We start from the raw sequence: 24,606 nt of genomic DNA, 5'->3' as shown, positions 1-24,606 counted from the left end.
CCTGTCCAATGGAATCTACCCTAGTGTTTTATTAACTTTCCGTGATACCTGCCCAATGGAATCTACCCCACTGCTTTATTAACATTCTGTGACTCCTGCCCAATAGAATCTACCCTAGTGCTTTATTAGCATTCTGTGATACCTGCCCAATGGAATATACCCTAGTGCTTTATTACCATTCTGTGACACCTTCCCAATAGAATCTACCCTAGTGCTTTATTAACATTCTGTGACACCTTCCCAATGGAATCTACCCCAGTGTATATTAACATTCTGTGATACCTGCCCAATGGAATTTACCCCAGTGCTTTATTAGCATTCTGTAATACCTTCCCAATGGAATCTACCCCAGTGCTTTATTAGCATTCTGTGACACCTTTCCAATGGAATCTACCCCAGTGCTTTATTAGCATTCTGTGATACCTGCCCAATGGAATCTACCCCAGTGCTTTATTAACATTCTGTGATACCTGCCCAATGGAATCTACCCCAGTGCTTTATTAACATTCTGTGATACCTGCCCAATGGAATCTACCCCAGTGCTTTATTAACATTCTGTAATACCTGCCCAATGGAATCTACCCCAGTGCTTTATTAGCATTCTGTGACACCTCCCCAATGGAATCTACCCCAGTGCTTTATTAGCATTCTGTGATACTTGCCCAATGGAATCTACCCCAGTGCATTATTAACATTCTGTGACACCTTCCCAATGGACTCTACCCCAGTGCTTTATTAGCATTCTGTGATACCTGCCCAATGGAATCTACCCCAGTGCTTTATTAGCATTCTGTGATACCTGCCCAATGGAATCTACCCCAGTGCTTTATTAACATTCTGTGATACCTGCCCAATGGAATCTACCCCAGTGCTTTATTAACATTCTGTGACTACTGCCCAGTAGAATCTACCCTAGTGCTTTATTAGCATTCTGTGATACCTGCCCAATGGAATCTACCCTAGTGCTTTATTACCATTCTGTGACACCTTCCCAATAGAATCTACCCTAGTGCTTTATTAACATTCTGTGACACCTTCCCAATGGAATCTACCCCAGTGCTTTATTAACATTCTGTGATACCTGCCCAATGGAATCTACCCCAGTGCTTTATTAGCATTCTGTGACACCTTCCCAATGGAATCTACCCCAGTGCTTTATTAGCATTCTGTAATACCTTCCCAATGTAATCTACCCCAGTGCTTTATTAGCATTCTGTGACACCTTCCCAATGGAATCTACCCCAGTGCTTTATTAGCACTCTGTGATACCTGCCCAATGGAATCTACCCCAGTGCTTTATTAACATTCTGTGATACCTGCCCAATGGAATCTACCCCGGTGCTTTATTAACATTCTGTGATACCTGCCCAATGGAATCTACCCCAGTGCTTTATTAGCATTCTGTAATACCTGCCCAATGGAATCTACCCCAGTGCTTTATTAACATTCTGTGACTCCTGCCCAATGGAATCTACCCTAGTGCTTTATTAACATTCTGTGATACCTGCCCAATGGAATCTACCCTAGTGCTTTATTAACATTCTGTGACTCTTGCCCAATAGAATCTACCCCAGTGCTTTATTAACATTCTGTGACTCCTGCCCAATAGAATCTACCCTAGTGCTTTATTAGCATTCTGTGACACCTTCCCAATGGACTCTACCCCAGTGCTTTATTAGCATTCTGTGATACCTGCCCAATGGAATCTACCCCAGTGCTTTATTAACATTCTGTGATACCTGCCCAATGGAATCTACCCCAGTGCTTTATTAACATTCTGTGACTCCTGCCCAATAGAATCTACCCTAGTGCTTTATTAGCATTCTGTGATACCTGCCCAATGGAATCTACCCTAGTGCTTTATTAACATTCTGTGACACCTTCCCAATGGAATCTACCCCAGTGCTTTATTAGCATTCTGTGATACCTGCCCAATGGAATCTACCCCAGTGCTTTATTAGCATTCTGTGATACCTGCCCAATGGAATCTACCCCAGTGCTTTAACATTCCGTGATACCTGCCCAATGGAATCTACCCTAGTGCTTTATTAACATTCTGTGACACCTTCCCAATGGAATCTACCCTAGTGCTTTATTAACATTCTGTGACACCTTCCCAATGGAATCTACCCTAGTGCTTTATTAACATTCTGTGACTCCTGCCCAATGGAATCTACCCCAGTGCTTTATTAACATTCTGTGACTCTTGCCCAATAGAATCTACCCTAGTGCTTTATTAGCATTCTGTGATACCTGCCCAATGGAATCTACCCTAGTGCGTTATTAACATTCTGTGACACCTTCCCAATGGAATCTGCCCCAGTGCTTTATTAACATTCTGTGATACCTTCCCAATGGAATCTACCCCAGTGCTTTATTAACATTCTGTGACTCCTGCCCAATAGAATCTACCCTAGTGCTTTATTAGCATTCTGTGATACCTGCCCAGTGGAAGCTACCCTAGTGCTTTATTAACATTCCTTGATACCTGCCCAATGGAATGTATCCTAGTGCTTTATTAATATTCTGTGATACCTGCCCAATGGAATCTACCCTAATGCTTTAACATTCTGTGACACCTCCCAATGGAATCTACTCTAGTGGTTTACTAACATTCTGTGATACCTGCCCAATGGAATCTACCCTAGTGCTTTATTAACATTCCATGATACCTGCCCAATGGAATTTATCCAAGTGCTTTATTACTGTTCTGTGACATCTGCCCAGTGGAATCTACTCTAGTGCTTTATTAACATTCTGTGACGCCATTCACATGTCTAGGGAGACGGTATATGAGTTGGCGATTGGAAGTCCACACAATCATGAATTAACAAATTATAAATAAGTTGACTATAGTTAATTTCAGTACGTTCATTTTTTTACACGTAGGTTTTATTTGTGGCTCTCAGTAAGTTCAGTGTTATCAGGATGCATTATGTCAAACCTGGAGGTTTTTTTTTTCTTCAGTACAGCTGAATCTAAACAGCAGTATACTGCGGTTCTTAATTTACAGTATCCTGTATTATTAAGCTAATCCATTTAAATATTAACATATTTAGTAACCTAATTAGAAGACCAGGAACTCGGACATATTTCAGACTACTGAAGGGTGACATCATCCCACAGCAGGAAGCCAAACCGAGTGCAAAGGAACATTCAAACCTTCCGAAGGTAGGACTTCACATCTTCTTTTCCTTTAGTTACAGAAGGAATTAAAACAGCAGTCACTTAAAACACAGACCACATGCCAGAAAGAGGGCAACGGTAGGACTGAACTTAAAAATAATAACAGTATTTAACCTTTATATCTGTGAGAAACTCAAGGTGGGGTTGCAGTTCAATCCAAAATGAAAAGCCTTTATTTAGATGCGAGTAGAAAATGTTATGCTATGTGTTGAAGTTTTTTAGGTTCATAGGTTTATAGGTAGGTACTAGGCTATCGGCCCAAGGGCCTACATAAGCCTAGCTAACAAGGTTCCCTGGCTTACACCACCTAAGAAATTTATTTTCCAGTGCCACTGTCAAGCAGAGACACAGAAGTGATCCCCGGGGTGTATTTCCTATTTCCCATCCACTCATCAAGATTTTTCTTGAAGAGGGCTAATGAAGAACTTTGCTTGACATAGATGGGTAGCCTGTTCCCGAGTATGGGAAGTCTCTGGGACAGCAATCTATCCCTCCCAGCATGTCCTGTTTATTGTGGTGACAAGGTTTAGGTCCCTAGAGTGTGTAGCTCGGAGGGATTGGGATTAGCTCGGAAGGATTCTTTGGAGATGAAAGTGCTTATCAAATCTAAAAAAAATTAGAGGTTGTTTTGTTAATTCAAGTTTATAATGCAACAATGAATTTACACATGTGGGAAGAATGCCTTGGAGTTAAAATGAGAATAGAACTGGCAGAGTTAGAGTAATGAACGTTTTCTCAAAAAGCAGGAGATCTACCAGCTGGTTTACAGAAAGGGTTGTTAACTGTTGGAATAATTTACCATCACACATTAAGGACAAGACAGTTAATAAAAGCTTTGGACATCCATTCTGATAAAGGCCATTATCAGTGCTAGCAAGTTGTTTGGGCCTTCGGCCTGTGCTTGCTGTTTATTGTATTGTACTGCACTGTATTGTATTATATTGTATTGTACTGTATTGTATTGTAATGTGCATTACATTATGGGACTTAAAGATTTTTGAGCCTCAGTGAGTCTAAAAGGAGCTAAGCAGTTGTTGTCTGTGGCATATCTGTTCTGTGGTTAAGTGAATAGACTGGATCACGTACGATCAATGTTTGCCATCAGGGAAATTGCCTGAAACATCATTAAATTAGCTATTGAAGTTCCTCCAGGAAAATATTTAACAGTACTCAGGGCTATAACAGAGTAGCCATAAGCATACATTACTCTTGCTGCTTAGTTCAGAGTCCATGCCATATTTTTGCAATAACCGTGCAATCCTGTATTATTTGTTACAATAACCGTGCGATCCTGTATTATTTGTAACAATAACCATGTGATCCTGTATTATTTGTTACAATAACCATCCGATCCTGTATTATTTGTAACAATAACCGTGCAATCCTGTATTATTTGTTACAATAACCGTCCGATCCTGTATTATTTGTTACAATAATCGTGCGATCCTATACTATTTGTTACAATAACCACGCAATCCTGTATTATTTGTTACAATAACTGTGCGATCCTGTATTATTTGTTACAATAATCGTGCGATCCTGTATTATTTGTTACAATAACCGTGTGATCCTGTATTATTTGTTACAATAACCGTGCAATCCTGTATTATTTATCACAATAACCCGTGTGGTCCTGTATTATTTGTTACAATAACCATGCGATACTGTATTATTTGTTACAATAACTGTGCAATCCTGTATTATTTGTTACAATAACTGTGCAATCCTGTATTATTTGTTACAATAACCGTGCAATCCTGTATTATTTGTTACAATAACCGTGCAATCCTGTATTATTTGTTTACTTCTTGTTAGTTGCACATTAAGCCATATGATATGGATTAGGCTGGTTAGTTATATGCACTGTGGTTTAGCATGAACTGCATAGGTCCCAACTAATATTTAGGCATTTTCACAAATTATTGCCCATTTCATTCCGTTTCTTCTTTAACAGTTGCCTCAGTTTTTAGATCATTGAAATTCAGAGAGGGAAGTGTAATTTCTTATCTTACAGTATAGTGTAATACAATACTGATAGAATATACATTTGAGGCATCTCTCTGATCCATGGAAATCCTCATCAATTAATTTTGTCTCAATCAGAATTACTGGAAACAATGTAGCGGTGCTGTCTTGTACAAACTGACAAGCACGGCCTGATTAATTTAAGTCCTAGGTGAGTCAGTTTATCAGCGTCCTACATAATTGAGATTAGTATAAATCCTGCAGCTTTACTTCATGAGCCAGTCATGTTAGTCTTTTAATAAAAGCAGAAATTTAAACATGATATGACTGCAACAAAGTTTAAATTAGTGATCTTGACCTCTAAAAACACTTTTCAGTACCAGTACATTTAAAGTAAAATTATAACCAGTTTTTGAAGCTACACTTTGTACCCACTCATGGTCAGTTCCCAGAATCAGTTAATAGCGTACGCAGATACTGATGTGTTTTACTGACTTCCCAGCACCTAAAGACATGCCCCAGGGAACACTGTGGCCACAGGTGCATTAGATCAGGTGAAAGACAGTGACACAAGGCCAGTGCCAATTTATGTTTGCAACTTCATTACAACACATTTATACAGCACTTAAGACACAAGAGCAAGTAACTAGATTTTCTACTACAGTGGCTGTTATTCTACAGCAGAACTAAGACATGCTCTCTTCATTAAATACTGCGCAAAACTGTACTTTGTGTAACGCTTCACACATTCTGAATATTCTTACCATCATCTTCATCAAAGACATAATTGCCGAATCGCAGTGTGGTACCACAGTGGTGACATTTAAAGCAGCCTCTGTGAAAGAACCTGCCATCAGCACTAACTCGTTCCAGCACATAGACCCTCTTCGCACAGAAGTAACACTTGTCACTGCTGTTTGTTACCTGCCAACCAAAAGAAAGCAGAGAGTCACATGACATACTACCTGCCAATCAAAAGAAAGCAAAGAGTCGCATGACATGCTACCCCACTACTGCAACAAGACTGCTGGCACACAACATGAAAGTGGTTATTTATTTATTTATCACATTTTTACTTTGCTAAGTACAGAAGCCCACATGGGTGGAACCCATTTGCACTACAGACTCAGAGATAAAGCAACAAGAATAAGCTAAACTATACAAAAGAAGTTAAGCCGTATGGCAAAGGTACTTAACAGTCAGGTCAAGCATGGATTTGATGCATGTTACATAACGGTCTTAAAATGACATCAATGAGAAGATGAAATCCAGCAACTAAATTTTGATAATTTTTCAAAAGAAAAACTTTGGTAAAGAAATCCTTTATAAAGAGAGAGAGAGAAAGTGCAGTTGTGTACACTTACCATAAATGTAGATGTTCAAGTGTATTCACTGTTGTAGTCATCACCTGTGGGTTATCCCTGCAGTGGTAGCCCTCAGTCGGCCCGAATACCAGAGTCAATGTTTTTGTGCACCGGCTGCCGTCACCTGTAGTCTGATGTCAGGTCATCAGTGCTATAAAGCAAGACAGCTGACATCACTACATCAGTTTTCTTGCCCTAACCCGTCAGAAGCACAAAGGAAAAGAGAGAAGTGGTCCTGGTGGCTAAAAGCCACCTTGGGAAGTTTGTGTCCCCCTACAGGAAGATGTTAAATGGGGGTGGAGGGAGGGAAACCAAGACTGCAACAGTGAATAGACTTGAACATCTACATTTATGGTAAGTGTACGCAACTGTACTATGTTCTTCGTGTTTCACTGTTGCATTCATCACCTGTGGGAGGATTCCCAAAACTGAAGAAAGGGGTGGAAGAACAGGTTAAGTCCTAGGTATGGGTCAGGAGGCCCTGCAGAATTGCAGAGGCAAACCCTGCCCTAGATTTAGAAAAAAAGAGGTAGGTGGTAATGCTTTGTAAAGGTATGGACAGAGGTCCAGGTGGCCGCTTCCAAGATGTCCCTGGTAGGTACTCTTCTGAGGAAGGCAGTGGAAGTGGAGGTTGCCCTAGTGGAGTGGGTACAGATAGACTTGGGGATGGGTTTCCCATGTAGTCTGTAGCAAAAATGGATACAGTGTGAAATCCATTTGGGAATGGTTTGTTTGGAGATGGGCTTCCCCTCTGCCCCTGGGGCAAAGCTTACAATAAGCTGGTCTACTTTTCTGAATGGCTTAGTACAGTCCAGATAGCATCTGAGCTGTCTGTGCATGTCTAGTGAGTGTAGAATCCTTTCCCCCTTGTTTTGAGGGCTGCGAAAGAAGGTGGGTAGGTGTAGGGCCAGGTTAAGGGTCACATCAGATACCACCTTGGGCATAAAGGAGGGGTTAGTCCTCAGAGAGACTCTGTCTGCATGAAAAATGATGAAGGGCTCGACAGCCATGAGAGCTTGAAGTTCTGAGACCCTTCTGGCTGAGGTGACAGCTAGTAGTAAGGCAGTTTTCCATGAGAGGCATTTCAATTCTTTTGAAGTGGCAGGTTCGAAAGGAGATAAGGTTAGTTTTTCTAACACATAATTCAGGTCCCAGAGTGGGGTCAGAGGCCTTCTAGGAGGCCTAATCTTAGAAGCACCTCTAAGGAATTGCTTAATCAAAGAATGAAAGAAGAGGGATGGGTCTGAATCATAATGGGCAGAGATGGCTGAGACATGGATTTTAATAGAGGAGAAAGAGAGGCCACTACTGAGCAACTTTGCTAGGTAATCCAGGATGAGAGGGATGAAAGGTACTGCCCCTTTTGATTGCTTCCAGGAGCAGAATCTTTTCCATTTTCCTGCATATGATTTTGTTGCGCTGGGCCTTCTGGCCTCTGTGATGATGTCCAGGACCTGTTTGCTTAACAGGGACTCCTTGTTAGTTTTTAGTGTATAAGCCACATTGAAAGATTGAGAGTCTGTAGGTCTGGATGCAGTCAAGAGGTCTCATATCAGCGGAAGCAGCTTTGGGGGCTGTAAGGTCAGACTGCATAATAAGGGGTACCAATGCTGTCTGGGCCAGTCTGGAGCAATGAGGATGGCCTTTGGTCTCTCCTCTCTTATTTTGATCAGAACCTTGGGAATAAGGGGCAGAGGAGGGTATGCATACATAAAGAGGGAGCTCCAGGGGAAGGTCAAGGCATCCACTTTCCATGCTAGGAGGTGATACTCCATGGTACAGAACTTGAGCAGCTGGTGGTTGAGGTGCAAGGCAAAGAGGTCCACTTCTCGGGTCCCCCACTCCTGAGTGATTTGCAGAAATATTTCTCTGTGGGGCTGCCATTCGTGGGGGTCCAGTAAGTTTCTGCTTAGGTGGTCCGCCAGTGTGTTGTTGATCCCTGGTAAATATTGTGCAATTAGGTGTAACCCCATGGAGGTGGCTGCAAGCCATAGACTCATGGCTAAACTGCACAGAGGGTAAGACTGGATGCCCCCCTGCTTGTTGATGTACCACATCACTGTGGTGTTGTCTGTTTTTATAAGGACCACCCCTGGCCTGAGATGGGGTTGGAAGGAAATCAGAGCCTTTTGCACTGCCATCGTTTCTTTCTTGTTGATGTGCAAGTGAAGTTGCTGGGCATTCCAAAAGCCTTGGTTACACCTGCCTGCTAGGTGAGCACCCCAAGCAAAGTCTGAGGCATCAGTGGAGATGGTCTGGCCAGAAGGGCGGAGGATGAAGGGAAGACCCTAGTTCATGGCACAGGCCTCTGCCCACCAGAGAAATTCAGCCTTTATACATGGGTTCAGAGGGAGAGTGGTCTCTAGGGACTCAGAGTGTTGACACCAAAGGATGAGAAGGATGCAAGATGCCATGTATCCCAGGGATTGCAGGAACTTCCTCACATTGAGGTGACATCTGGAAGCCAGCTAGGTGAAGCAGAGAGGCAGGAAACTCTGTTTTTCTGGGGATAGGAAGGCCATTTGGGTTGCTGCGTCTAGCACAACTCCCAGGAAAACTAATTTTCTGCTGGGGTTTTGTTTTGATTTTTTCTTGTTGATGGTGAACCCTAGGGAAGTTAGGAGTGATTTGACAAAGAGAAAGTCCTGCTGCAACTTTTCTTTGCACTCTGCCTGAATGAGGCAGTCGTCCAGTTAAGGGTAAATCTGTATATTTCTCTGTCTGCAGAATGCTACAGCTGGGGCCAAGCATTTGTTGAATACACTGGAAGCAGTAGATAAGCCAAACAGCAGTACAGAGGACTGATAGTGTTGATAGCCTGCTCTGAGGCACAGGAATGTTCTGCAGAACGTGCTGATAGCCTGCTCTGAAGCACAGGAATTTTCTGCATGATTTCCTGATGGGGATGTGGAGGTAGGCATCTTTTAGGTCTAGTGTCACAAGCCAGGCATTTAGTGTGAGCATAGGCAGGAGCTGCTGTGAGGTTAGCATTTTGAATCTGGGGACCACCAAGGAGGTGTTCTTTTTGAATAGATCCAGGATGTGGCACCAAGTGCCCTCTTTTCTGGGAACAAGGAATAGTCTGGAGTAAAAACCTTTTCCTGTTTGATCTGGAGGGACAGGTTCTACTGCCCCCTGGGATATTAGAGTTTGGACCTGTTTTAATGCCTCTGCCAACTGGTTTGGGGGGAGGTCTGGGTACCCTCTTGGAATAGGGAGTTCGCTGAATGAGAATCTGTATCCCTGAGAAATTATTTTTAATACCCATTGGTCCTTGGTTATAGAGACCCAATTGTCCTTGAAGAGGGTGAGCCTTCCTCCTAGTTTTTAATGAGTGAAAGGAGGGCAGAGGGGGGAGGGAGAGTCATTGTGAGTGCTTGCCATATTAGCTTGGTTTAGAACTCCCTGCCTCAGTGACGGATGTGATCCATTGTTTGCTTCTTTGCTCACCCTGGGATAGGGGCCTGGATGGCCTGTCCTGCAGGGCTTACCTTGGCCTTGTCTGCTAGGTGCAGGGAAGGCCCAGTGCTTAGAGGGAAAGTTCCTGCTGAATCTGGGAGGTTGAACTTGAAAGAAATCTTTTACTGTTTGCATAGATTTTGCTTTGTCTTCCATCTTTTTAAGCACCTCTTCTGCTTTTTCCCCAAAAAGGTGCTTCTTATATAGGGGGCGCATCAATAAGTTTAGACTTGACATGATCAGGGAGAGGTTGTTCCTTTAGCCAAGCATGTCTCTTAAGAACGGATCCTGTCACTGCCCTGCTAGAGGCTTCTAGGGCATCATATCCACATTGTAATGAGTGCTTGGCCACTTGACAAGCAGAGTGTAGTAATTCTGCCAGCTATTTCGAGTTGCCACAGTCAGGAAAGGTTGCTGTATATTCTCAACAATTTGATTGTATTTGGTATTTTCTCTGTAACTGTTTAATTGTTCCAAAGTGTGTTGTTGATATTTTAACATATGGAACTGACAATTGAGTCCTCTGATAGCTAAGGTTGCAGAGGTGTATACTTTCTTACCCCATCTGTCCAGAGCTCTGGAGTCTTTGTCAGAAGGAAGAGGATTCTTAGCAGAACTAGTCTTAGCTCCTTTGGGTCCCTGTGTAATGACCTCAGGGTCTGCAGCAGGATTCCTGTACAGGTATTTATGAGAATCCGGTACTCTGTAGTATCTGTCAGGTTTACTTGGAGCAGGAGGCAGGGCATCAGGGGCTAAGTTGGTTTCATGGAAAACTTCATCCACCACTTCCAAAATAGGTGGGATGGCTAGGGGTCTGTGCTGGGGCAGTTCCAGAAACTCTCCAAGTCATTTCTTAGACTGTGAGAAGTCCTGAGATTCCCATTGAAAATGTTCCCTGAGGGAGTGAAGGGTTTCCCCAAAAGAGAGATCCTCTGGAGGGGAGGCAGAAGGGATGGATTTCTCTGCATCTGAATCCTCATAAACAGTTAAGGGATGTTGTCCCTCTTCAGAAGCAGAATAATCAGATTCCTCAGATTCTTGGTCTGTCATAATTTCTGGAGAAGGATGTCTTTTCCTGGGGACCGGAGTACCTCGGATAAGGGAGAGGAGATCCTCCGCCATTTTAAGCATTTGAGCTTAGGGTGGGGGAGCAGTAGCAAGATGGTGGCTAGAAGCTGGTTTCCTAGGAGTGGCCTGGCTTCTAGGCCTGAGAGACTCCGTCGGTCTCTGAGAAGTAGTTGGATGTGAAGACGTTATTTTTTTTATCTATAATCGGTATGTGAAAGACCTCCTAGGAAGCCGGTGCCTGTGTCGTGGCTCTGGACCCAACAGAGGTAGAAACAGCCAAAGGCTTGGAAGATGAAGTGGATTTCTGTGGCATACCAGACTCTGAAAGGGTCTCTACAGAGGCCTGCATAGAAAGTGAGTCGGGCATCATGGGCTGCGAAAGTACCTCACTGAATTCCAGAGAAATGACGACTTGTTTAGCGGTAGCATTGTCGGAAGGCTTTGCCTTGTGTGGCCTGTCTCTGTCTTTCTCTCTACATTTTTTTGGAATGTTGACAGACTGTTGGCTGACAGATGCCATATCAGAATTCGAAGATGGAACATGAAAATAATTGTCTACAAAAAGAGCTCTATGGCGAATGGTTCTCACATTAAAGAGGGCACAGAACCGGCAACGAGGGACGTCATGGTCTGGGCCTAAACAAGTGATGCAATAAGAATGAAAGTCTCAGTGTGGGATCTGCTTTCCACAGGCGAGACAATTGTTAACCTTTTCGGACATCAGTTAGAGCAAGAAAAAAGGGTCCCCAACGGAGTACTTAGTTTTAGACATTTTCTGCTAAATTCAGCTTCTGGTAGTGACTGACTGGCACTCGTGCAAACTGCTTCTGCTACAGGCTCCATGTCAAGAAAGACTGATGTAGTGATGTCAGCTGTCTTGCTTTATAGCACTAATGATCTGACATCAGACTACAAGCGACGGCAGCTGGTGCACAAAAACATTGACTCTGGTATTCGGGCCGACCGAGGGCTACCACAGCAGGAATAACCCACAGGTGATGACTGCAACAGTGAAACACGAACATCTGTCCATTAGGAAGTACCTCGGCCAGTTATGTATTTACATAATTACTTAGAAGTACTCTAGCACAGTGTACATTCCTAGCATTACTTAAAAAGACCATAGCCAAGTGTACCTTTACATCATTACGCTTTGTACTTGTACTTTACTCACCTGCAGGTGAAAAGTGTAATTTCTTTACTAAATCAGTTCAATAACAATATAAATCATAGTCCATGTCAGAATGATAATTAATTATCAGTGCATACATGTTCAGAATGATACTGCCTGCATACTTTATCTGAATAACACATAATGTTTAATTCTTGTACTACGTTACCATAGTTATTAATGACATCACTCTTGTACTACATTACCATAGTTACTAATGACATCACTCTATGCATTTCTTCCTGGAATGCACACCACTTGTACTTTATTAGTCTTGTTCTGGAATTATGTCCCTATAATCTACTGTAAATCTACTGTGTTTGTTTAATGACATATTTTGCTCTACCTCTTGGTTCAGGTTGTGCTTTAAAAGGGTCCTTGGAGCAGTGCACTTCCTATTTAACAAATGGTAAACAAGACAAACAGTGCCACAGTATGATACATTAAATCAGTCTTACAGCTACGTAATTGTTTTTGGTTATTTGGATACTTACAGTAGGAAACAGGCAATGTTTTTACCTAAAACACTACAGAGCTGTAGTGGTCTTTCTATTTATAATTTTATAGCCAAGGTCTTTGAAGCATACCTTTTAACTTCTTGACGTAAGAACTCTGGATAAAGCCAAAAATAATGGGACGAGGTGGGGGAGAAAGAGCCAAAATTAGGGGCAGATTTTAAATATTGTGATAAACTTAGAAAATTGATAGAATTACAGGTTTTGCGTTAGAGTGCATTTTCTGAAGGATATGAAATCTGAAACTCAAATATCTGTCATTTAGTGACTTCAATCTTCAAATCGCAAAAGGTATGAAGAACAGATCAAAACTAACAGGCACAAATCTGTACATTCTGTGCAGTTCTGGGTAGCTGGGAGCTATGCTTCCAAGCTGTACAAAATAAAGCTCTGTACTCCTTGAATGCATGTTTTCGAATGCTTCCTTCTATGCCTTCAACATCCCTGCCTTTTGTTTTAATACTGAAATCTGACTTCCTGCCAGCCAAACTCATCTAAATATCCCACTTTGATATCTTTGGGAACTGGTCCCACTGCATGGAGACTTCCCTGTGTGTCCTTCATGTTTCCTGCAAAAAAGCCATTTTAAATGTTCGCCTAGCACAATGTCTTCCAGCAGTATTTCCACCGGTAAACAGTCACTGATTTGTATGCGTCTAATCTTGTATATAAAGCCTGGATGAACTGTTCAGGCTGGGGTTAGAAAAGGAACCACAGTTATCATGTGCAGAGGATAGGATGCACGGTAACTTGATGGTTAATGTTTCTGTCTCACAACTCCAAGGCCTGGGGTTCAGTTCTGTTCTCTGGTCTCTATCTCTCTCTTTGTTCACATGTTAACTCCTTGCCTGAATGTATTTTCTCTCTGCACTTTGGTTACCCCTCACTTTCTGAAAGTACACACTGACAGGCTACTTTTTAAATGCCCATCTGTATATGCATTTACCCTTGGACTTGTGGTTTGCATTTGGTATCGAATGCAAAAGTGAATTCAGGCAAAAGGATGAATGCTAATGAGGCATACAGAAAGAGCAGGAGAAACTTCCTCCGTGTTAAGGCAAAATCTTCTTTACTCATTTCTAATTCCCACTCAGGCTATAAGTGACAAAGCTTCAGACTGTCTCATTTCATATACCCGAATAGCAGAAACATAAATAAACCTTCAAATAATGACAAGCTATCCAGTAAAACACTGCACATACATGTAGTGAAGAATGACTCACCACCGATGTAACCATATACTACAACCATACAGACTAGCAGCAACTCAGTTTTGCCTGGATTATAAAAAAGTTTGATTGAGGAACCCTCTAAATCTGGGTGGGTGGCAAATGTATGGCTATTCTGAATTTCTTAGGTTCTAGCCTCTCAAAACGCATACAACAGAACTACTAAACCACATTTCCACGCATACAACAGAACTACTAAACCACATTTCCTATTACAGAGACTGCATTGCTGCAACAAAAGTCAAAAAGAAAACAAAAACTGTTGCAGACACAGTGAGGGGATTATGCTGTGACAAAAGGTACTGAAATAGTTCAAATAAAAACAGCAGTGACACTATTTGGCAAACAGGACAGGGACCCGAAGAAAGGAATGCAGTTTGTTAGTTATTTTAACAATTCAGTTGTGTCTGTAGTGGTAAGAAAATCATTTGACATTGTGCATCTCATAAATAAGGGTATTGCATCCAACACCAGGAAGGTTACAGCCCCACCGTACTCAACACTTATCAGACCACTAATTGAGTATAATGCTCCCTTCTCTATGTACCTCGGCAGACACCTGCAGCAACTGGAGAGACCACAGAGGTTTCTTACCAAGGGAATCCACAGCCTTCAAAATATGACATACATGGAAAGACTAAAAGCCCCGTCACTGTACTCTGCATCATACAGGCTACTGCGCGGGGACCTGTGCCTTCCTTACAGAGCAGTATTATGCCCTCCTCTAATGGGATTGCTGCACATCCGCAAATTAAATGGGACAAGAATAACTTGCTCCAGAGATCTCAACCTAGCCTGTGACATCAACAGAACATGCTGGAGAGACACATCTCTCAATGACTACTGCTCCTGTGAAATAAGCTCCCACTCCATGTGAAGCAGAGCTTCTCAATGGTCCTATTCAAAGGCAACCTTGACAACTGGATGAGTGACTGTAAATTCATCCGGGGGGGGGCACCTATGTCCATCATGGACAGAGGCAGTTGTTAGTGATCACAGTATCACTCTAACAACCATCTAAACTTGGTCAATAAGTGTATTCTGTTTTTTACATGGCTAGGCTTGTAAAGGCCCCAGGGCCATTAGCCTAGTAACCTGCTATGAACCTATAATTCCTTGTAACTCAGGCAGTACTTCTCCACTGTGCCTTTACTTGTCTGTAGCAGATAAGAGTCAGGTGGGAGTGCTCAGACAAATTTTCCTTGCACCAACAACATCAGATGTAACTGAGATGAGATGGTTATTGATAAATAGGGCCTTTGCACTTGTTCACAACAGTCTGATTAATTTTTTCCTCCACAAGACAAAAATAAGCAACTATGCTGTGCTGGCACAAATGGATTCTTGCATACAGTTGTCAGATGTCCACTCCTAGACACAACCATCTGCTGCAACGACTCCCATAAATAACCTCTGGGATACCTACACCATCTAGTCTCAAACAAAGCTGCCAAATCTACACTCCTTAATACAGTCATCAGGCATCCACATTCGTTCACTCGTGCACACAGTGAGCAAACAGCCACTGCCTTCACTCTGCATACAGGCATCAGATGAGAGCTGCCTCCACTCAGCACACATGCATCAGTCATCTACTGCCTTTACTCTCCACACAGGCATCAGACGTCCACTGCCTTCACTCTGCACCAGGCATCCACTGCTACCACTCTGCACACAGGCACCAGACTTAGCATGCAGGAATCAGACATCTGCTACCACTACTCAGCGTGCAGGCATCAGATATCTGTTGCCTCCACTTAGCACACAGACATCAGGCATCCTCTGCCTCCACTAAGCACGCAGACAGCAGACATCTGTGCCTCCACCCAACACCCAGGCATCAGGCATCCACTGCTTTCACTCTGGATACAGGCATCAGACATCCGCTGCCTCCACTCAACACACAGGTATCAGACATCCACTGCTGCCACTCTGTACACAGGTATCAGACATCTGCTGCTTCCACTCAACACACAGGTATCAGACATCCACCACCTTCACTCTGTATACAGATCAGATATCCACTGCCTTCACTCTGTACACAGGTATCAGACATCTGTTGTCACCGCTCTGTATACAGATATCAGATAATTACGTGCCACCACTGCTTCACATAGTCATTGGATATTCCCTACATTCACACCTGCAAGATTCATCAGATATTCTCTGCCTCCATTCTTCACAAGGGCATCAGATAATGAGTCTAAACGATAAACTCCACTCCCTACAAGCTCTCCTCAGCCTAGAGAATGCTGACATCTGTGTGGTCACTGAGACATGGTTTCAAGCCACCAAGACCACTCCGGTAGTGCAAGACTATAATGCCTTCCACATATTTAGACCAGCTACTACACAGAGAGGGAGTAAATGTGGAGGTGTCTCAATTTACATAAAAAATAAATATACGTCAAGGCTGGTCAAACAGGACAATGCACTTAGGTTCACCTCTATGACCCAGGAAACACATAACATGCATTTAAGCTTACTGGAAATACTCACCATCCAACCCAATATCATATTCATGGGTGACTTTAATTGCCCCACTATTAACTGGGAAACATATGTAACACCAAATGTGCAGGCACAGAGATTCCTGGATTTTGTAAACACAAATTCCCTGGACCAAACTGTCAATACGCCGACCAGGGGTGTAAACATACTGGATCTGGTCCTCACTGATATGGGAGAGTGCTGCACACCCACTAGTGAATGTCTTCACTGGTAACGTCAGACCACAAAATGGTCTCCTTTGAAGTAAAAATAAAACCTAGAACCCCAATTAACCTTGGAATGTTCAGGAACTACTCTAAGGCTAACTTCCTACTATTAACTGATAACCTGCCAAAATTTCAAGCCCTGATAACTCTGAGAAAAACTGTTCACAAGAAATCCTATACAAGGATGTTAATACCTGCACAAAGGCAGCTATATCCACAAGGAAGAAGTAACTCAAAAAACAAGCCACCCTGGTGGAATCACATCAACTGACTGTATAACAGAAGGAAGAAAATCATGGCAAAATTTAGGAGGTGCAACACCCAGCAGGATAAAAACATTCATACCAAAGTAAAAAAACAACTCAGAAGACAAAGTTTACCAAAGCCAAATTTGAGGTAAACTTGGCCTCCCATGCCAAGGACAACCACAAGGTAAACTATGTGCACAATCTCAAAGGCAGCACACAATTGTGTGCACAGCCCAATGTAAGTGGAGCCACCTATGCTGAGCCTGAAGATAAACCACTGGCAGACAAAATCAGCTGTAACTTTACCCCCGTCTCCCCTTCAACCTTCCCTTAGGAAATACCATTAAATATAACTCCCCCTTCTATCCTAGGGAACTCAATGCTCTCACTGCATTGATAGGCCCAGACAATATCCCAGGACGGCTTCTAAATAGCATGGAACATGACCTATCAGGCCATCTGGAATTGATATTTAACAGTAACCTCCAAACAGGCTTCATGCCTCATGAATTGAGAACAGCAACAGTCATTCCTCTACACAAATGTGGGCTATCTACAGACCTTGGAAATTACAGCCCCACAAGTCTCACTAGTCTCATATGCAAAGTCATGAAAAGAATTATCATGGAATTGATAAATAATGACATAGGAAACATCCAAACACTAGATCCAACCCAATTTGGTTTCATCAAAGGCAGATCGTGCCTACTGAACCTGGTGGGCTTCTTTGGAAAGGTCACCAAAGCAAGGGATGAGGGCAAAATGGTTCACAGTGCTTACCTTGACTTGGTAAAGGCATTTGACACAATATCCTCACCTGGGCATTGTTGATAAATTCAAGAGGTTAGGTATAGATCCTTATGTCATCCAGTGGATATCCAGCTGGTTCACAGACAGGACCTAGGAAGTTAGAATTGGGGAGCCACCTCTACAAAGAGGACGGTCACAAGTGGAGTTCCTTGGGAATCAGTCCTGGAACTGCTACTTTTTGGAATTTGCTTTTCTGAAGTCAGTGCCAGTATCAAGAGCCTCTAGCTGACTAAATTTGCAGACAATTACAAATTAGAAATGGTCATAGAATCCCCCACCAACACTAACGTTCTCTAGTATGGGCCATGGACTAAAACTAAATGTCATGAAATGCATAATAGCATCCTCCGGGAAGTCCACCCCTAGTAACTGTCATATTTACAATACACCCCTAAGAGTCGACCTAGTAGTCAGGGACTTGAGGATACACATAGATCGTAATCTAGCCTTTGACCATCACGTGTCTACACTAGTGAGGAAATCATTCTGTGTTGTCCAACTTATAAAAAAGGTTTGGTATCTAGGTCCAAGGATGTTATTGTTCCACGTATTCAGCATTTATCAGACCTATCAATGAGTACAATGCTCCATTTGGTATGTACCTAGCGAGGCATATCCAGCAACTGGAATGTACACAGAGGTTCCTCACTAAAAGAATACAGGGCATAAGTAACATATTGTATGCAGACCACCTCAAAGCCCTATCCCTGTATTCTGTTTCCTACAGGATGTTGAAGGGAGATCTATGCCAGGCATACAAAACATTGTTGGACCCCACCCTGATGGACTTTCTGCATATCCAGAAAATAAAAAACACCAGAATTACCCATTCTAAAGACTTACACCATGCTTCTGATATAAATAAGACCTGCTGGACAGATAGGTATGTATCCTACAGACTGCCCCTTCTCTGGGCCAGGGTCCCCATCCATGTGAAGCAGAATTCCTCCCTAACCCAATTCAAGTGTAGCTTGGATAAATTGGATGGGGAACAGGAAATTCATCCCTGGTTTGGCACCTATGACTCTAATGGACATAAGGAGCCTGTAAATGGTTCACCTCCCAAGCCCCTGCTTGTAAATGGTTCACCTCCCAAGCCCCTTATAGGTTCATAGGTAGGTACTAGGCTATCTGCCCGAGGGCATTTATAAGCCTAGCCAGAGTGTGTCGGCTTTCACAGCCCCATTGATTAATTAACTGATCCTCTGTCAAGCAGAACCAATGAAGTGATCCCAGGGGTGTATTTTCTGTTACCCATCCTCTCGTCATGATTTCTTTTGAAGAGTGTTAGTGAGGGGCTGTGCCTGATGTAATTTGGAATTTTGTTCCAAAGCATGGGGAGTCTCTGTGACAGGAATCTACCCCTCCAGCATGTTCTATTTATTGTTGTGGTGAGGTTTAGCTCACTAGAGCACGTGGCTCACAGTGACTTGGATTTCTTTAGGTGGAGCATGTCCATCAATTCTGAGTTGGACATGGCTTTGTAAGTCAGGCAGAGATCACCTCTGAGTAAGCAATATGCCACTGAGTACAGCTGGAGTTTTTTCAGTTGGGCTGCATAGGACATATGTTTGAGGCTAGTAATCCTCTTGGTGAGGTACTTTTGTGGTCTTTCCAGCTGTTGGAAGTGTCTTGAGGTACATCCCAAATGGGGCATTGTACTCTATGATGGGTCTAATGAGTGACGAGTAGAGGGGCACTATAACCTCTTTATTTCTAGATGCGAACCCTTTAGTAATTAGATGGGCCACACAGAAGGATTTCCTAACTACTTTGGCAATATGATTGTCAAAGGAGAGATTACTATCTACCTGGGTCCCCAGATCTCTTATTACCTCTTCTGTATTAAGGGGGCTGCCATCTATGTGGTAATTTGTGGGTGTTTTGTTTTTCCCAAATGGGATGACTATGCATTTTTTGGCATTTAGCTTGAGACCATGACTTTGACACCAGGTGTCCGTCTCAGTAAGGCCCTTTTGGAGGATGTCCGTGTCAGCCGGAGAGTCAATTATGGCTCCCAGTTTGCAATTATCGGTGAACTTGGTTAGCCATAGTCCTTCTGTGGTTTACTATCATATGTTCGAATCGAACTCTATCAACTGCACTTTTGTCGAAAACGGAAATTCGAAAATGGTAATGTCTAACACCAAAAGCCAACCTAGGAACAGTTTTAACATGGAGCGAGATAGGTGTTCACTGTTATTGCCGAATTACAAACCTCTCCCCTATCTCGACCCATGTTAAAACCCATTCCTAGGTTGGCATTTGGTGTTCAACATTACCGTTTTCGAATTTCTGTGTTCAACAAAAGTGCGGTTGACGGAGTTTGATTCAAACATATGATAGTAAACCCCTCCTGTGTTTGCCTGTACTTCTGAGAAGTATATGCCGAATAGTAGGGGTCCTGGGACCAAGCCTTGCAGGACACCACTTGTGACTGGTTTAGAGTCAGACCTGGAGCCCGCTATTCTTACCATGTGGGTTCTGTCTGTAAGCCAGTTGGCAACCCATCTAGTGACATAGGGGTTTATGTTCAGGCTGGTGAGTTTCTTTTAATACCCGAGTGGGGAATGGTGTCGAAAGCCTTGGCGAGGTCAAGGTAGGCTGTGTGAACCACCTTTCCCTCGTCTATGGCCTTGGTGACTGTCTCGAAGAAGTCAACCAGGTTTAGTAGGCATGATCTGCCCTTAACAAAGCTGAACTGGGTCAGGTCAAGTGTTTGTAGGTTCCCAATGTCTTTGTTAACGAGTTCCATGATGATGCGCTCCACAGACTTGCAGACCAGTTTAGTCAGGCTTATGGGGTGATAGTTACCAGGGTCAGTTGTGGCCCCTCCTTTGTGGAGAGGAATAACCGTTGCTGTGCACCATTCTATGGGCATGTAACCTGTGGAGAGGCTGAGGTTGAACAGTGTGTTTAGGTGGGGGGTTCGTTCTGTAGTTCATGCAAGACGCAGCCTGGGACACCATCTGGTCCCATTGACGCTGTGTTTTTTGCTTTTGAAAGAGCTGTTTTTACTTGTGCATCTGTGATTTTTGGGACACTACACTTTTCTGGTATTGTTGTGGGCCCTTATGGAGGTGAGAGGGGGGTGAAGTTTGCACTGAATCTATCTGCCAGGATGTTGGCAATATCAGTAGGTTTAATATATTTTGTGCTATTTTGCACTAGTTCAGTGCATATCTGTGAGTTGCCACTTAGATTCTTAACATAGCTAAATAAGGCTTTGTGGTTATCTTTTGAATCCTTGGCTGTTTTTCTTTTGAAGTTAGCCTTGGATGATTTCATGAGGGACCTTAGTTTCTTACTGATACTGATTAGGGATGTCTTTCCTTCTTGGGATTTGCTCTTTTCTGAACTAGTTTCCTCCTTCTGTTGTATAGCCTGTTTATTGCAGGGGTCCACCAAACTGGTTTCCTTCCCTTAGAGGAGTGAGTCTTGGTTTTGCTAGGGATGGCACAATCCATGCATCCTTGTAGGTGCTCAAAGAGTGCATTTGTAAAGGTTTCTGCATTGTGGGCAGCGTTATCCTTTAGCATGGGGGCTGTAAAACTTACCTCCTCTGTCTTAAGTAAGGTGAAGTTTGTTTTAGAAAAGTTTTTTACTGTGGTTTCCTTAGGTGGGGTTGGGGTTGGTGATGGGGTGTGGACATCCAGAGTGATTAGTTTATAGTCTGATCTAACCAGTGATGGGTTGACCTTTGGCGTAGAACACCTGTCGCCCATGTTGGTGATGACTAGGTGCAATATGTTTTCACCTCTGGTAGGGGTGTTTACCAGCTGATCCAGGGTATTTGAGTTGATGAATTCCAGGAAGCGCTGGGCCTTGGAATTTGTACTTGAGTAGTTTTCCCAGTGAATGGTAGGGTAATTGAAATCGCCCAATATCAGGGTGTTCGGTAGGACCTTCATGTTTTCCAGTGTCTCCAGAAAGGTGGAGTGGATGTCCTGGGTCATGGAGGGTTATCTGTAGCAGGCCACAATTTGCATTGCAGATTTGCCCGATGTTAGTTGCACATGGATGATCTCAGAGGTATCATGCTGCGCCACTAACCTGGAGGTGTAGGTATCCTTGGTGAATATGGATTCGCCCCCTCCTTTTGTGTTTCAATCCGTGTTCTGTGGCCAAAACGTGTAGTATGAGTTGTAGCCCGGTAGTGCTGGGGTGACTTCTTAGACTTATTAAGGGTACCAGAATTTTTCAGAGATATAGGATGTATGGCTAGGCTTAAAAAGGCAATTGTGGAAATTAGCTTAGTACACACCTATGAACCTATAAATCCCACTGCCTTCACTCCTGTATGCAGTCATCAATTATCCACTCCCTCTATACTTTCCCAGTCATCAGATATACCCCACTGCTACTCCCTTACACAGACATTCATTGCCTCACAGTCATCAGATATTCATGGCCTAAAATCCTGAACAGATATGCACTGCCTTTACTCCCCACACAGTCAACACTCACTGTGTCCACCCTCACACACAGTCATTGGACATACACTGCCTTCACTCCTACACACAAGCGTCTGATATCCACTGTCACCACTCTATGCTGACCACGTGGAACTGTATGAGCTGCTGTTGTTTGGTCGGTATTCAGCAGGAAGCACACAGGTGTGAGTATGCGGTCTCCCTCTGCCATCAGAATGTGCAGTGGCACTCAGTCCTTCCATCTGGGCCTTTTGGGTGTGCTCCCAAACCAGGCTCACTGCTGATATATGACGACTCCCTGTTTATATACCAGCAGGTGCACTGCAAATCCATCTCTGACTAAATTAAGATGAGTCAGATCAGGGAAGTATGCAATCACAAGCACTTAATGTGTGGACGTTGCACTTTCCACTGGCCAGTGTGCTTCATAGGTTCATAGTTATACACTAACAACCACTAGGGTCTTTATAAGCCTAGCTGTGCAATACAACCCAGTTGTGTCCCTATGTATCCTTAAAATTTATTAGGAGGGGATATGTTAGGAAGTTTCTAGAGGTTATGTGGTGGCGGGTATGTTAGTCTGGTCATTACTGTCTGCCTCTGATTATCAGAGATATGGGGGCCAGACTGCACCGAGCTGGAGTCATTACATGATAAGTGCTGTACTTGTTAACCAAAAGGTAAATAAAACATAAATTAATTTTACTCACACTGTGTAAACTTAATCAGTCTGCAATCACAGCAGCCCACTAAACTTTCCAGTGACAGAAATAGGTGTCAATGTTGTTACTTTGCACACAGCTCATGCCTTAGAAATCTATACAGGCTACAACTACTGTAAATGGGTATATCAGCCAGCTGTAGTTTGTAGCTTTGCATGGACATTACAAGACATCTATCTGCACAGGAGGACAAATTAAAGCAGTGATTCAAGGTTGGGTGATGACTACCAACTGCAGGGCCATAGAACCAGTATGTACATCTCTGTTGCCCTTTTACCTTAATTTCCAGTAAGTCAGATGTCTCAAGCTACAACACTTCAACCAGCCAAACATCTTCTATGAAAACAATCCTCTGCAGGCCCAAATGAAAGGTTCAGACACATAGTCACCTCTGCACCAACTCATTTGTTGGGAAACACAAATGAAAATTTCAAACAGCATCTCGGAATCAGTGATCTTATGTAAACAATAATTTTCCTTTAATGAATTAGAACTAGTCACCTCTTTGGACTGTGGGGAATGAAGCCATGAATGTTGAGATTGCACTGTGTCCTGTGGCTGGTTTACTTTCACAGAATAGGTCTTTTGAGAGTTCTTCTCATGTACCACTTCATGCAGATGTGGAGGAGAAACTGTTCCAACTAATTCTCCTTTTGACTTGATTTCCTGCATAAATAGAAGTGTGGAAAATGTTTTAATTTTTTTTCAGTAAGATACAATAACATGACAATCAAATAATAAAACTACACGCTGAGCATACAACTAACTTAAATGAACAAAACACATTTTTAAACAAGAAACATCTTTATTAAATTATCATGTATAACACAGGCAATCATACATTTATATAAATGAAAACAAACCATACTGACTTAATTTTAGTTGCAAATATTATACATCACAAGCCATACGGACATACTTATAGTTGCAAACATTATACATCACTTATAATCTATGCAGTCACTGTCAAACATTACATAGCTCATTCAAATCCCGCCCTCTTTTATACATCATTCCTTCTCTGCATGTATTGTTCCCACAGTTCTCATTTTTCTATGTAGTTTGCTCCTACCCTTTTCTAAAAATCCCAGTTCCAGTTGTTTTATCTATATTACTATCTTTGCTGCTTCTAGTACAGTTGGTTTACACTTTGATTTCCATTTTCTAGTAATTGCTTTTTTGGCAGCCACCAGAATTAGACTCGGCAAAGCCTTACTATGTCTGAGGAATTCCAATTCTGTATCAGAGCTCAGAAAAATAATTTCCTTAGTTATACCAATTTGCTTATCCAGTAATTCTGACAGAGCAGTCTGCAGGGAATCTTTAAAGTCTGCCAACTCATTACATTCCAAGAAAATATGTTCCCAATTACATCTTTATTCCCCAACACACCTCCAACATTTGTGGACTACGTGAGGAGGAATTCTTTTCAGACTACTTGTGGTATAAAAACACCTATGTAAACACTTCCAAGCAAATATCAACAATCTTCTAGACTTTGCTGCATATATGGGAGACATACATATATCCTCCATTGTTTCTTTATGAATTGCTTATACAATCTCTCTTCCCAATCCTTTCTAACCTCCTCTGATTGATTCTTATAGTTAGCATGCAATATTTTATATGCTCTACTAATTATTACATTTCTAACAGCAGATTCTGTTCTAGATTCTACTAAAAACTCTCCCAGTGCTGGTCTTTTGCTTAGGATCCCCC

The 24,606-nt window shown here is 42.6% G+C and overlaps 1 protein-coding gene across 3 annotated transcripts in view; it reads right to left on the bottom strand.

Annotated features, from left to right (window-relative positions):
* The window catches only part of LOC122806293 (F-actin-monooxygenase mical1-like), a 1,110,237-nt gene that overhangs the window by 239,055 nt on the left and 846,576 nt on the right, over positions 1 to 24,606 (bottom strand). For all 3 annotated transcript variants that reach the window (XM_044076589.1, XM_044076591.1, XM_044076590.1), the window contains exons 16-17: positions 23,389 to 23,553; positions 5,916 to 6,075 (exon numbers count right to left, since the gene is read on the bottom strand). In XM_044076589.1, the coding sequence (XP_043932524.1) occupies positions 5,916 to 6,075; positions 23,389 to 23,553 (325 nt within the window). The remainder of the gene's footprint in view (positions 1 to 5,915; positions 6,076 to 23,388; positions 23,554 to 24,606) is intronic.

This window comes from Protopterus annectens, chromosome 7.part0 (assembly GCF_019279795.1).
Source record: "Protopterus annectens isolate FY-2018-M chromosome 7.part0, PAN1.0, whole genome shotgun sequence".
In the NCBI taxonomy this organism is placed as follows: Eukaryota; Metazoa; Chordata; order Ceratodontiformes; family Protopteridae; genus Protopterus; species Protopterus annectens.
This window is presented reverse-complemented; position numbering and strand designations above follow the sequence as displayed.